Here is a 15,575-nt window from a genome sequence, read left to right as displayed (position 1 = left end):
CATAAAATTTTCATTTGTTAAGGCTGGCTATATAAACTACTGTTGCTATTAAGCACTCCACACACAGAAACTTCACGATATAACTTTTTGATGTTTTTCAATTCGTATTGTAAAATAATTCGTATGTTAATAAATTTTCTGTTAAAGATATTTATGTTACACTAGAAAAAGAAAATTTATTGAAGAAGGCGTTACTTTGTGGAAATTGGTAATATATATTTTAGTGTTAATTCCGCAAGTTTCGGGCGTAAATGTGGCCGTCACTGAAGAATTAGCTCCCGCTTAAAATTTATCCTAATGACCGGGTTTCGCGGCAACCTCAGGAGATTTTACTTGATGAACGCTGAAATGAGAGTGCCAACCTTAAAAAGTAATGAAGAAACGTGATTGGTAGAGGAACTTGTTGAGAATATTTTGAATATTAAAATAATTATGATTTTTAAAACAGCATGAAACATCAAAACTCAATGAAGCTAATCTGAAGCTTGAGACGATGAATAAATTGCATGTATGGATTTTGGTTCAATAATTAATTGTTTTTTAATATTATACAGTCTTTGATTACATAATTATTATGATAACACGCATTATTGAGAGAATATGAGTTCTTGGCAGTAAAATGTACTATTTAAAATTGTTACTTAAACGTACAAAGGGATCGTATTATAAGAAACTAGAGTATTGAAGGGGTAACAAATACCATCAGTGCAGGAACAATATTTAATGAAAACCACTACATAGCTGAGGTGAGCGTAAAAGTAAAAGCCATAGGAAGGAAAACAGACTTTTAATTATTATAATCAAAAACTGATTCTAACATTTCCATTTCCATAGATTCGTCTGAACTACTATTGGAACTATCATCCTGCACACTTATGATTAATGGTTCTAGCTCTTCTATTATACCATCCCTCGTTTTGTTCTGAACTTCATCATGAAGAATATGCACTGTTATTGTCTTTCAATGTTCTGGTGTACAATCATTGTACTAAGTGGTTCCCTGACTTCAAGTTGCTAAGTCGAAATTTCCATAATTTTGCTGAAGGTCATATTAATGTGAGTTGAAGATATCTTATGAATACCAGTTTAAAAAAAGTTAGTCATAACTGTTCAGGAATAACAGATTTGATACCTACCAAAAAAAATACCAAAATTAAACGATTCTGACCTATAAAATGTCTTTATTACTTTCTTATTATCGTAATACAATCAACAGCAATAGCTTACAATCATACAATCATTATTTTTTTATATTAATCAGTTTTGAATTACACCTTAAATCAAAAGGATTATTTAAGTTACAATCGCCAACTTTTTTTATTTTTATTTATTTATTTTAGGAAAACTAAAGGATAATACAATACAATAGCACCCTTTAAACCACATGGGTTTGTGTGGAATGCCGTACGTTATATATTGCAACATTAAAACAAAAAAAAATCAATACCGAAAACAAAATATACTAAATAACAAAATATAATCAACAGAACAAAAATCATGAACCAAGACTTATTATTAAAATAATTTCAATGTATAACATAATAACCACTTTACCAGTGGGAGGCACCTTTGCACAGGATGCCGTCTAGATTATGGGTACCACAACGGCGCCGTGAAGTAGTAATGTGTAAACATTATCGTGCTTTGTAATGGGCCGGGCGTGTTAATCACTCTCAGCTGAACTTCCTCGTCTCGTACCTGAATGTCATACAAAAAAATTGATAAACATTTCGACCTTAGCACCTAAATATAGGTATATATATATATATGTATATATAAACTGTGTATACTATACAAATAAATATAACTTATTCCTATGGTCTTTTTGATGTTTGATGCTTTTCATCAATCGAGATGATTGAAATGAGATATTGGTTAGATCATTCCATATTCGTTAAATCATCACGGTGATTGATAATACCGGACATGTCGCGTTCTTCATTCACAGTAATGTTCCCGTTCAACATTCTTTTACCCAAAACCAATCAATGAAAACTGTCTTCCACCGTGATACCAGGTCGAAACATTAAAAGCTTCAAACTAAAGCGAACTACAGACTCAATTTTTCAATTTGAAACTACTGTTAACCTGTTAACAACGCTATAATTGGTTATAATACACTTTATGGCAAACAATGTCAAACACTCAGTAGAAATAATGCAAAAAATGCGATACTCACTTTTACGTTTTCGAGAAGTTATGTTTCTGTAAGCCGTTTGATCGGAAGATGATGATACCTGCAATTAAAATTATTTTTCAAGTTCAAGTTAAGGGCGACAGTGCTGCTTCAGTTCGCTTCCTAGAACAATTATATGATGATGAGTAGCGTCGGCGATCACTGACTATCAAGTGAGGCTGTTTTGGATGGGGGATAAAACTCACTAAATATCGAGTCGATAAAAAATATGCGTCTTGCTAGATACTTCTCTTAGGAGTAAGAAAAATCAAATTCCGTACGAAGCTTAGTACTGAACGTAGTGTTTAAATTATCTTTGCTTAGTACTGTTTCCTTAAAAAATATTCATGTCATCCATTTGTCATCATCAAGTAAAAAGAAAAAATATCAAAAGAGAGAGAATCGGTGCTTAGATAGGTACTCACCTCTCTCACATATTTTTTTGCAAGCAAAGACTGTTCAAGTTCGTGCTCAAGTTCCACGGGGGAGTATACTGAGCGTCGATCTCTTGATGCCAATGTATCTGAAATAGGATATTGTTGAACATGTTAGTTTATCAAATATTTTCAATGGTTGTTTGTGTCTAAAATAAATATCAGTGTCGGATTTGGAACATAGCAACAAATCATTTTACCAGTCGGAGGCTCCTTTGCACAGAATTCCGGCTAGATTATGGGTACCACAACGGCGCCTTTTTCTGCCATGAAGACGTATTGCGTAAGAGTTATTGTGTTTCGCTCTGAATGCCACCGTAGCTGGTGAATTTACTTGGCAAATGAAACTTATTCCTCAAGGTGACGAGCGCATTTGTACTGCCACTCAGAATTTTTGGGTTTTTCTAAAATCCCGAGCGGCACTGCATTGAAATGGACATCACCAGCTGAACGTCCTGCTCGTCTCGTCTCTTACTGTCTTAAAAAATTATCACAAAGTATATTATCCGAAATATAATAATTATGAAAGTATTGGATTCTAATTATCAGATAATAAGTATTTTTTTATAATTTTTAAATTTCATTCATTACTGTCTACATTAAACTCTATATTATCATCGTCGCATATTCAATATAATAATGTATTTTACTATAACTTGGACTCAAATTCATAATGTATTTCATTGTGTTTTTACCTCTTGATGCCATGAGCGACTCGTGAGCTCCATAGTATATGGGCCGTTTCGAAGTAGATTCCTGCAATTAATGGCATAGTTTTTCAATATAAAATATTTTTAAGGTTCATTGTTGACGTGCATGGCATCGAGCAGGACAGTTGACAGTCTTGTTTCGGAACTTCTGGAAGACGCAGAGCTGGTAGGCACAAGATGTACTGAAGATCTGCTCAAGATCACTGCAGAGGTTAGTTGAGGGCAACGCAGTAGCACTGGTCGTGGAGATCTTTAGGTGGGGCTTTGTCCAGTTGTGCACGTTTTTCGGCAGAAGTGATGATGATATTATATTTTATATCCAAATTTGGGCTCAACCACGCAATATCCGCAATGAAGCAAACCTATGTTTAATTATTATTTAATTTTTCTTGTCTCAGAACCCGAACACACTTTCCAAAGCAGACAAGTAGTAACATCTACATTACTTGTGGATCATCTTGTTGCTCGTCTACCAGTCTATCATGAACGCCTCGAAGTAAGTCAAATTCTAAATCAAGAAGCAATTCGATGCTATACAGATCTAACAAGGATTGATTGATGCCCGAGAATAATCAAATAACAGGGCAAGTAATAATTATTTAATCAAAAAATTCGTTGTAATTAACTGTTGGGTAAGTATTTTGTATTTGATCACTCATGAGGTTGTTCCATTCATCAGCCACTTACTGACCGAACTTACCTACTATGGCTGCACTATAATGAGACCTTAATAATCAAATTATAATAATCTAAAATAATATTAATAATTTGAACATATGATTAATTAAAAAATTTTTTACAAGTAAATTAATAAATAACACTCTTTATACAAAATAAAACATAAATAATCTTTTAAACTAATTAATTACAAATAGTAGGTAAATATCATAAAGATCGCAGTCGGTAGGTAAGATGCCCATAAAGCTGGCAAAATTACCTCTCTGTATGGCTTATTAAAAAAAATTAAAAAGGTTTGAACATCATAAAAGCTCTGGAAAATACGAACCCGGGCTTCTGAATCGAGAGGTACTTCCCGAGACGCTTTCCGTTGACGGAAGAAAGAGGGAGACCGTTGGAATTGCCATAAATTGGATATTAGACTTTCTTCCAAGCGTGTGTAGAACTCCTCTGACTCATCGTCATCTCTTCTTCCTTGGACAACTTCCACGGTTAATTCCGGCAGTGACTCGACGGAGCTCTGTAGTGTTTCATGAAGAGCTAAAAAGATAAAGTAAAAGTTTAGGCATCAAAAGTAGAATTCCTTCCGAGCGTGTGTCTGCCAACCCGGTAATATGTCGTGGACTTTACAACGGATGTAGAACTATCTATGATAATGCAATACAATAATACATCTGGCTGTATGTAATTTTCGACAGTAAAGTATCATGCACAAATGTAAATACCAAACTACAACTCACAAATAATCCAACAGTTGTAGCATAGTTATCTTCAGCTTAGGCTGAAGATAACTATGCTCAACTGTTGGCCTCAGTGCGTATTCAACATGCAACAAGTATTCAAAATGGAAAAAAATATTTATGGATTATTTACCATTGGGTACCCTTGCTTGAGAATCTTTAAGCTCTGTTCAAACTAAGGCGAATAACGCATGGGACGCGGGATGGAAGTCGCTAGCGCCGATTGTGTCAGCTAACTTGTATGGACGTGTTCGAATTGACGCGAGTAGTCGCTCAAGTTGAAGCGAAACAAGAGCGGTACGCCCGGCGGGATTGTTTGATCTCACAATGCATGATGTTTCTCCACTGAAGGACCAAAAAATGACACGCGGGAAGTCGCGTCAGTTTGAGAGGCTAAGCGAGCGAACGAATTACGCTAAAACACGTCCCGCTTCGAGCGCGTTATTCGCCTCAGTTTCAACAAAGCTTTTAACAGTGAGTTTCGGAGCCCCTTCTAGGCTGGACGCATGCAACAAATTTGTGCCCTGTGAATCTTGTATAATGAATTGAAGATGTAATTGCAACAGACAGGAGGTAATGGGTAAATTCCTCAAGAAAATGATGGTCTCGCTTACATTGGCACTTGATTAAAAAATAAACACAATAAAATCTGTTTTCGATGGCGTTCGCGAGGACTTCAACTCATTTAAGAAGCAGATGTGTGACGTTAACGGTATATAACGGAATAGCGGTATTTTGAAATTGGCTGACGATCAGACAAATATGAAAAAAGATTCGCGAAAAGCAATCTACTACAGGGGTAACCACCCAGTGAGTCGATTTATTATCAAGCGAGATTGCCGAGCTTTGCTCCACAACTAGAAATATTACTGACCAACTGAAAGCAAAGGATCAGCGGGATAGGATTAAAAATATAGAAATTTCCGGGATACCACTTTTGAAGAGCGAATATTTGAATAGTTGTGGTACACAATATTACTACAAAGTTGGGGTTTACGCTATAACCGACAGATATCGATTACATTCACAGTGTTTGAAGCTTCAACAACATAACTAGCGATATTCCCTCTAACCACGATGACAAAACCTACCCAGTCCTCGATACAAAATATCATTATCAGATTGTCACTGCGATATACTGATATCGCAAGATGGAGCTGCCCGCCAACTACTTCAACTAGCTGTTATATAAATAAACCCGCCTTCTAGCCAAGGATACGTGTGACTTTCTGACTGTAAAATTCTGTTACGTAAATTTGATACCTCTAAAATAGTATGCATATCACATGAAGGGATCTGAATCCAAATCCGGACTTAACGCTGTTAAGTGTGAAGAAGTTTTTAAAACTATGACGGATATCGAAACAAATCGAAATGTGTACCAACTCATAATCTTTCAACAAAAACAATAGTCCTCCTTGGTATAGTGATGAAATGGAAACTTAACGGCAACTTACTAGACTACAAGACCTTCTTCGCCCTTCTTTGAAAGAGGTTTATGAAGATGGAGTCAGAATATAATAAAAAGTATATTGTACTTTCGGCACAATATTAAAGCCTATCCAAAGTTGTCTTGGTCCTTCGTAAAATCACATCTGCTTCTCCACTGGTGGCGAAATCTGCGAGGCTTTTAACGATTATTTCTATTCAGTTTTCATTCCTTCTGGCTGTCAGAATTCTTATCACACTATTTCAGGTAGTTCAACCCTTACAATATGTTCCTTTAGCACGATAATGTATATAAAGCACTGAAATACGTAAATATTCATAAAGCTTCAGGATCCGATGGGATCCATCCTCTACTCATATCAAACTGCGCCAAACAACTTGTAGCACCCTTAACATATATATTTCGTCTTTCCATCCAAACAGGGGTATTTCCCACTATATGGAAAGAGTCTTATAATCCCTATTCCAAAAACCAAAAGGCGAGAATGTATAGACGAAAATATAGCCATATCAAAACAATGTATCTTTGGAAAGATCTTTGAAAAAATAGTCACCCACTAAATGTCGTACTCGCTTCGCAATCAAATCTGCCAGGAACAGCATGGTTTCTTTAAATACCATAGTATCCTAAACCTACAGGTGGCAGCCCTATACATCGATTTCTCCAAAGCATTCGACAAAATAAACCACGATCTTCCAATGAAGAAGCTTCCTTGGGCCTGGATGAAAACTTACAGGTGGGCGCTGTGTACACCGATTTCTCCAAAGCATTCGATAAACAAAATAAACTACTCATATATCAGTAACAGAAGTCAGGCTGTCTCTGATAAAGGTTAGTCGTCAAGATTTCTCTCTATGCCTGCGGGCGTGCCTCAAGGCTCTCATATAGGACCCTTGCTATATAATTGACATAGGTCCTGAATTATAGTAAGCACCTATTATATGCTGACGATACTAAGTTGTATCGAATCATAAGATTAATTAGTGAATGAAGTTATGAACTTCAAGAAGATTTACATCGACTATTTGCTTACTGTGAGGCCAACCATCTATTTTAAACAGTATTAAATGCTATGTAATTTCATACTCACCAAAAAAATCTATATAATTACGACTTCGACATTAATGACAAGATAATTAAAAGGGTAAGTGTAAATTAGTCGTACGATGATTCTTTAAAAAATACAATGTATTATCGCTATGTAATAGGCAAAAAATATTTGATATAAGTAATATTCCTTTACGAAATGTGGAATAAACTGGTCAAATCGCCGTTGTTCGTGAATATGCTGTCTTTTGTTTCTCGAATTCGTCTTTCCAAACGCTCCTCACGTTCAAAGCCCCTATTCGTTCCCCCGTAAGATATATTTATACATGTAATTCAATAATGAGTCGTTCCACTAACTTCTATAATAAATATTTCACAATTGTTGATTTATTTAATTTTTTATTTAATATTTTATTATCAATATCAAAGCTTAAATCAGTTCTCTCTCAATGTTTAACTAATGTTTGATAGCACTAAAAAATCTGTTTGATCTTATTAGCGATAATTATCGATTATCAAATTTATATATTTTTTATAATAATATATAATAATAAAAGTAAACTAAATTGTAAAATAATTTGTCTAGTCTAAGAGTGGCTCAATAAAAAAATTAATATGATATATTCATAAGAGAAGAATTCTTAACTATAGGCACTGTGGGTTTTCTGATATGTTTACTTTAACCTTGTACTATATATTGTGTTTATTCCCTTGAATAAAAAAAAAATAGACATTAAAAAAATTAACCATATCGACTCTTGCCTCACCCTCTCCTTGTATAGATATAATAAATATTCTCTTTAATTATTTTTCAAAAATTGTTAATTCTAATTCGAGTAAGTAAATTCTTCGTTTTGCGAAGTATATTTTATATACCTTTGTAACGGGATACAAGAAAATGTATAAATTGCATAATATTGTGTTGCGAAATTCAATATACTTGATAATAAACGTCATTGAGGCAAATTTTGTTATAACATAAAGGACTTACTTAATAATATTATAAATAACAAAAGTAATAGAAAATAATAATATAAAACATTAAACAAATATACATATTTATAATATGTACAGTAATTTATTACATGGGGCACACTAAAAGTTTTGCACTTCTAGATAATCGCAACAACTTCAAATGTCGAATGTTATATTGTTTGAAACCCTTCTTAGTAATAAAAAAAAAACAATTGGCGGGAAATCATTTGTCAATTGTTTTTTATCACACATCAAAGTTGTACGTACGCAACGAGAATGAAATTAAAGAATTTAGAGCGATGGTTTATGATTTCAAGAGTTCTCACTCTCTGCAAGAATGTGCCGCTCGTTTTCAAAATGCTAGGGAGAGAAGCACCTTGCTTGAGCATCGTGAGGCAATGGTTTGCTGAATTTGAGGGAGGTCGGGTTTCTTTTTAACTGCCGTCAACGAAAATAATGTGGCTCCTGTTAAGCGCCTAATTGAAGAAAACCCGCGGATTGTCTATGAGACAATTCGAGGACTATTGGGGATTGGTGTGAGCCAAATTCATAAAATTTTACACGAAGAATTGAAAGTTCGGAATCTTTGTTGTCCTTGGAAGCAGGTGGGTAAAAAAATGATCGCATTTTTTTTCTCAGCTACTGGTTCCATCTGCACAATTCTACTTGAAGATCAAAAGAGTGTGTTTATGCCGAATTCGTGAAAGACGACCAAAAAGTCGCGTTCTCCTTCATCATGACAACGCTTCTTCACACGCGTTCAACAAAACTAAGTCATTTTCAGCTTCCGAAAAAGCACAACTCGTCACCCATCCTGCACATAGCCTCGACCTAACACCCTGTGGTTTCTGTATTTTCCTCAAAATCAAAGATTTGATGAGAGGTTTCACTTTTACCAATTCCGAAGAGGCAGTGATAGCGTTCAATCAGCACGTGGAAAACATGCCTTCAGATCTGTGGTCTTCCTGTTTTAAAAATGGTTAAATCGCATGAAAAAATGTTTAAAATGTAAGGGAGAGTATTTTCAAAAGCAATAAACAATATTTTGGTTATATTAACATGTTGTAAGTGTCACCTACGTACTAAGTATTGTGCCGCAATGATTGTCAACAAAAGTAAGCTAACTTGGGTTTATGAAGGTTTAATGTCTACTGACTTTACAATCTATTACTGGGCTGGCGCCTAACGTGTTATTGATTCAAGAGATGTACAAAGATGTACTTTAAAAAAAATTGTGTGTGTACTTATGCATGCACGTAAGAAGTTATACTTCTTTGGCCTAACGAAGTAAAAATCATTAAAATGAATTATTCCTCGTCCTATTCTACGTTTTTAGAAAGAACAATTTTGTAAAAATCTTGCAAAGATGGCTTTGACAATTAATTATTAAATTTTTGCCTGTTTTGCCTGTTCTAATAAATAAAAGAAATCAAAAAAAAAAAAAAATCGAATGACGCAAACGTCCGAAAAGTTTGGGAACCAATTCCAACCTGTTTACTTTTGTGTTACAGTTATGCGGGCACATCTTAAAATTTCACTCTCATCATGTTTTCATAACGCGCCTTAAGTATAACTTGAAAAAGTATTTAAATACAAAATGCAAATACTTTCCTAATTTACTATTTCAAATGCAAGGTATTTTCAAAATACTTTATACAAATAAAATAATTTCAGATAACAATCGTGCCACTGGGGGCTAACTAGGGCTTTTAAAACACTTTTTTTACTGTTGGGTGTTGAGTCGGTACTGGCATTTTGCATGTACCTATCCCCTCTAATGGCCATTTGCCGAATCGTTGACCCATTCACTTGAAAATATAAAATACATATCGAAAAGTATTTCAAATAACCATTTACTTTAAAAAAATACCTTAACTTTTAAAAGGTAAGGTATTTGTATTTTCATTTTAAATACAAGTATTTCAAATAAGTCACAACTCTGGTCGTATTGTCATTATCACAACCGCACTGCGGGTCTTAAGGAACTTCCTTTCAGGACAAATAAACTGCAAATCAAAAATCTTGGTGTGTCTTGAGGTTTATGTGGCTGTTGGGGTACTTTAATGGCCGCCTTCTACACTACAATTGGGGATATAGCTCACACTTGGCTCAAGATTTAAGCTATGTTTCGCTTGCATAGCTATCTTGACTAACTGTAACAAAATATCGAAATCGCTAATCAATTTAAAGGTAAAAATAATGAACCTTATTATTTGTAGGTACAATAGCTAATACAACTAAAATACAATAGCTATTAATATTTGAATTTGATGAATGAAATAAATAAAATTTTAAATACTAATTATAATAATTCACCTCGCCAGTTTCTGCCACTGCTACGGTCCATTTTATTGTTTTGTGGAATGGGACTCTTCTCTTACAACAATATTACTACTCTGATTCGATACTATCGTAATATATGAGGCGACAAACTTTTATTAAAGTACCTTCATAAAATTTTCATTTGTTAAGGCTGGCTATATAAACTACTGTTGCTATTAAGCACTCCACACACAGAAACTTCACGATATAACTTTTTGATGTTTTTCAATTCGTATTGTAAAATAATTCGTATGTTAATAAATTTTCTGTTAAAGATATTTATGTTACACTAGAAAAAGAAAATTTATTGAAGAAGGCGTTACTTTGTGGAAATTGGTAATATATATTTTAGTGTTAATTCCGCAAGTTTCGGGCGTAAATGTGGCCGTCACTGAAGAATTAGCTCCCACTTAAAATTTATCCTAATGACCGGGTTTCGCGGCAACCTCAGGAGATTATACTTGATGAACGCTGAAATGAGAGTGCCAACCTTAAAAAGTAATGAAAAAACGTGATTTGTAGAGGAACTTGTTGAGAATATTTTGAATATTAAAATAATTATGATTTTTAAAACAACATGAAACATCAAAACTCAATGAAGCTAATCTGAAGCTTGAGACGATGAATGAATTGCATGAATTGCATTGATGTATGGATGTGCTGGTATGGATTTTGGTTCAATAATTAATTTAAGTAAACCCTAAAAGATTAAACCCCTAATATTTTTCAATAATATTCAACTTCTATTATTAGAGAGTACGTTAAAAAATTTGCAAGTTTGGTAAACTTGCACAACACCTACATAAATTAGAGTTATCGTCTGAGTAACTAAGCGTCAATGTTGCAACTGTAATCCTCAATTAAATAAAAGGCATAAATACAATCCGATATCTATATGTGATGAGTGTTGGAATACTGACCAAAAACACAATACTTTCTGTACAAAGCACATAATAGGATTTGGTAAAGCCGCACCATCAAATAGGATCGATACCGGACCATATCCGATAGTCACACGGTTATATACTCATGTTTATCAACATCAGGGCTATAATCAAGGATATTCAACAAAGAGATACGATAACACTTTTCAAAGTGGATACCACACTTCTACTCCTGGATGTTCGACTACTGAACTGAGGACTGCCTCATGTTCCCAAATACATTCCGAGCCATCAAACCAACAACGTTCAATAAATTCACCATTTACACTGGACGAAACGACAGCTACTTCCTATGTCACACAAGACGAAGAGTTTGATTTTTCTTGAATTAATCATTGTACTTTCCTAGGATTCCTAGTGGAATAAATATCTGTGACTATTAATAATGAACAATAATATTATTGATTTAAACAGGTATATACCTGTTAACACCTGGCAAACATATCGTTGCGGCGGACTTAGAGCTGGCAACTCCCTTTTTTTTTCAATTCAATTTTTAATATCGTAAAATTGATTGAAAACCATAAACTTGCTCACACTTAAATTGGAGCAAGAATAGTTTATTAAAATCATGGCAACCATGGTTTATCGTTGATATTATTTTACTTCAATTTAATACCTTTAAATAAAATAAAAAAACAGATGATTGTAAGTCACTAAAATGTAGCTGTTTACACCCGGCAGCCCTAATGTTGCGGCTGACTGAGAGCTGGCAACCATATTTAATTCAATACTTTACAGGCCTGTGGACTTGCATCCCGTGCCACTAATAAAAAAAAACAATACTTTACATTATTTCCTTTAGAATATCGCAAAGAGTATAATAATATATAGGGAAAAGAGAGCCCTCTCTACGCATTATGAGCTGTCTATTTGATAAGCGCCATCGCGCCATCTGGATATTGGCCCCGAAAATAACTATAATATAATATTAGCTCGAAATTATGAAATTCATTTTAAATGTTGTGACGCAATTAAATAACTAACTCTACTTTTTAATGTAGGTATTGCCATTTTTTACCATGTTGAAATTGCGCGTAGAGTTAGTTATTTAATTTTGCCACAACATAGAACATAAAGGATAGGATTTAGTAGTGTTGGTATGAGTAATTGAAGTTATTGGGTGAGAGAAATAAAAAGCAATGCTTGCATATTACTTTTTATTTTTATAATGTTTATGTTTATCATAATATTGTTGGTCAGCTGTTTTTGTTTCGCCTTCACCCACATAATATGTTAATTTTCCGGACAAAATTCGATTGATCGATCTGCACCACCTTTTAACCTTGCTTTGGAAGATTGTCCTTTTTTCGCAAGCGCGATATTACTGCTTGAAGATGCTTGACTTTTGTGCACTGTGGAGCCATTAGATCTGTGAAAGAATGTTTAATTTACAAATTGTATAGTATAATATATGTATTATATGGTATTAAATAAATGGACAATATGAAAAGGGATTCAGTCTTAAAGTCTATATATATATAAAAGCCTTGCTAAAACTTGAGAATGGCTGGATCGATTTGGCTAATTTCGGTCTTGAATATTTGTGGAAGTCCAGTAAAGGTTTTGATAAGAAGAAGAATTTAATATGTACAGCACGACGTCTGTCGGGTCAGCTAGTAATGAATAAAAATATATTCAAAATTTCATTCCCACACGGACATTAGCTGTTCTCAATCCTATCAGGTACCAATGCAGCCTTCATCAAAAAAGACATTTGGCTCAATAGTCTTATGTCATGTCATGCATTAATCTGCTGTTATAAAATTACTGTCACATTTATGGTTAATCTTTGTTAAATAAAGACCTTTCGAATTTCTTATTATGTTTAATTTCTTATGAGTGTTGTAATATTACATCAAAGCCCTCCATTGTCAGGTGTGCTACTCCCTAACTTTGTTGACTCACATACTACAAAATAAATGATAGGCCATAACAAGAATCTTGCTAATTTTTGTCCCCAGCTCCGGGACTATGAGGGAACTACTTTCCCCACCTAGACAAAAATTATAAACTATGCCAAATTTCATACAATTTTATTCAGCACTTTTTGGATAAAAAAGTATAAAAACAATATTTTCAAAAGAAATCAGAATCTTTCCCATTTGTAATATAATAATATTAATACCTTTTCCAGCTGTTCCTTTAGGCTTGCTAATAAAACTATAATTATGTTCCAGCATCAAGCACCTTGCTGAAGTAAATTGTTGAGATGCATCTGAAATTGGAAATAATACTTATGTAGTTTGTTGCCCACTTTGTCAGAGTGAATTTTAACTATACTTTTCAAATCATTTCAATCGTCAATTTCAATCAGACGATAATGGAGAAAAATAAAAATAAAACCAAAAATCAGATCATAATGAAGTAGCACTCAGAAAATGTAGAACCAGGGCAGCATTTCTTAAGAGTCTAGAGCTCAAATTAAATCACAAGTTGAAATAAGCTGTCAAGCAAAAACATTATAGAAAAAAAGACATACCGACACTACTCACAAAATTTAAAATTATAAAATTTTGTTTTTATTTATGGTTTAGTTGTGTATAATAGATAGAAATATATAATATTTTGGTATGTGTTCAAAACAAAATATAATCATTAATTTATATATTTATTATTATTGTTAATAGCTAACAAATTGAAAAAAATATGTGAATTTTACCTGCAGCTACAGGTAGGAATGTTGTTGAAGTTGATGCTTTTTCTAATATAAAGTTGCTCACATATGGCTCTGTAAATAATAAACATAATAATAGATTAATGATTATTTATTATTTGTATGCCACAGAGAACCGGAGAACTTTTATTGTGATTTGTAAAATCTTATGTAAATGAAATGAAATTATGAAGACTTTATATGAAAACATGACATTAAGATCAAGATCAAATGTGGGATTTTCAATCAACAACATTTTATGGGCCCAAGATTTTAAAATTACAACCAAGAAATACATCAATATTTTGTATGTGTATGCCATAAATATCAATAATATTAAGAAGAAACATAAAAGACATGGGATTAAAAGCAGAATAAAATCAAATTGTCAATGCCCTTTTCTGGGCTAAATTTTGACAGATTTTTATCAGCAATTGAGTTTGCCTTTATATTCTCTCTGAATTCTTATTCGAAATAGGATATAATATCACTTACAGAAAGTCAATACTACATATTGGAAAAAGTATACCTCAGACCTGAGAAGTAAGGGCATAAGATACTCAGCGGGCTTCATTTTTTGTATAAAAATATGGGTACAATGGCAAATCATACAATAAAATTTATTATTTAATACCCTGAGGGTGGCCGCTCCATGCCATTTCTGTGGTATCATTAATAATGTCACTTTTGTTATAGTAACCTTTATGACATTGTAAATAAGTTTTAAAAATTATTTACCTGAACAGTCTTGCTGTATTATTGTAGGCAGTAAATGTTGTGTGGTTGAAGCTTGTCCTAAGTAATCTTAGGACTCTGTAGTTGTCCTGAAAATTAATATGAATATGTAAAGATTATGTTTCATTATTTAATGATTATCATAGATAATGAACCAGTTTCAGCTAGAAATGCAACCATTGAATTTTGTAATCACAACTGTGTAAGAAAATCAGGTGTTTCCAGAATGATACAATATACCTTCAAAAAAACCATCAACTCAACAAAGATTCTTAGTGGTGTGACTAAATCTGACAGAATAAGGAATAGATTCGAATATTAACTCAATATGTGTTAAATTAGGGGACTTACCAGGCAGATGAAGCATCGGCACTGCCAATGTGCTTAGCCGTTGATTACGATTTCTGTCTGTCAGAAAAGTGTATATCACAAATTCTCTTCGTCTTATAACATTCAAAATCAGATGTTTAAGGGTTTCCACCAACAAGACTGACCCAAGTTTTAAACTGCTCAGGAAATTTGACAGCATCTGGGAAACGATGCATTGGAATCTCTGAAAATAATAAATAACATTATTAAATAAATTGAGTGACTATTAAAGCCATCAGATAAATTGTGATAACCTAGTGTTATGACCATTGGGCTAGTATTAGATTTTGGACTCATATATTGACTTTTCTCTTTATAAAAATGGTGTCAGAAGCCATC

At 33.5% G+C, this 15,575-nt stretch overlaps 2 protein-coding genes across 2 annotated transcripts in view; both read right to left on the bottom strand.

Annotated features, from left to right (window-relative positions):
- LOC126978998 (uncharacterized) overlaps nucleotides 1–14,792 on the bottom strand; it is a 97,923-nt gene extending 83,131 nt beyond the window's left edge. Inside the window, exons 1-3 of the mRNA XM_050828138.1 lie at nucleotides 14,767–14,792; nucleotides 14,139–14,207; nucleotides 13,605–13,694 (exon numbers count right to left, since the gene is read on the bottom strand). Of these exons, the coding sequence (XP_050684095.1) occupies nucleotides 13,605–13,694; nucleotides 14,139–14,207; nucleotides 14,767–14,791 (184 nt within the window). The 5' untranslated portion in view covers nucleotide 14,792. The remainder of the gene's footprint in view (nucleotides 1–13,604; nucleotides 13,695–14,138; nucleotides 14,208–14,766) is intronic.
- The window catches only part of LOC126978709 (uncharacterized), a 77,028-nt gene that overhangs the window by 9,160 nt on the left and 52,293 nt on the right, over nucleotides 1–15,575 (bottom strand). The window contains exons 3-6 of the mRNA XM_050827733.1: nucleotides 4,327–4,538; nucleotides 3,306–3,366; nucleotides 2,602–2,699; nucleotides 2,180–2,237 (exon numbers count right to left, since the gene is read on the bottom strand). Of these exons, the coding sequence (XP_050683690.1) occupies nucleotides 2,180–2,237; nucleotides 2,602–2,699; nucleotides 3,306–3,318 (169 nt within the window). The 5' untranslated portion in view covers nucleotides 3,319–3,366; nucleotides 4,327–4,538. The remainder of the gene's footprint in view (nucleotides 1–2,179; nucleotides 2,238–2,601; nucleotides 2,700–3,305; nucleotides 3,367–4,326; nucleotides 4,539–15,575) is intronic.

This window comes from Leptidea sinapis, chromosome Z (genome assembly GCF_905404315.1).
Source record: "Leptidea sinapis chromosome Z, ilLepSina1.1, whole genome shotgun sequence".
NCBI classification, from domain to species: Eukaryota; Metazoa; Arthropoda; class Insecta; order Lepidoptera; family Pieridae; genus Leptidea; species Leptidea sinapis.
Note: the sequence above shows the minus strand (reverse complement) of the source record. Positions and strands in the feature narration are given on the sequence as shown.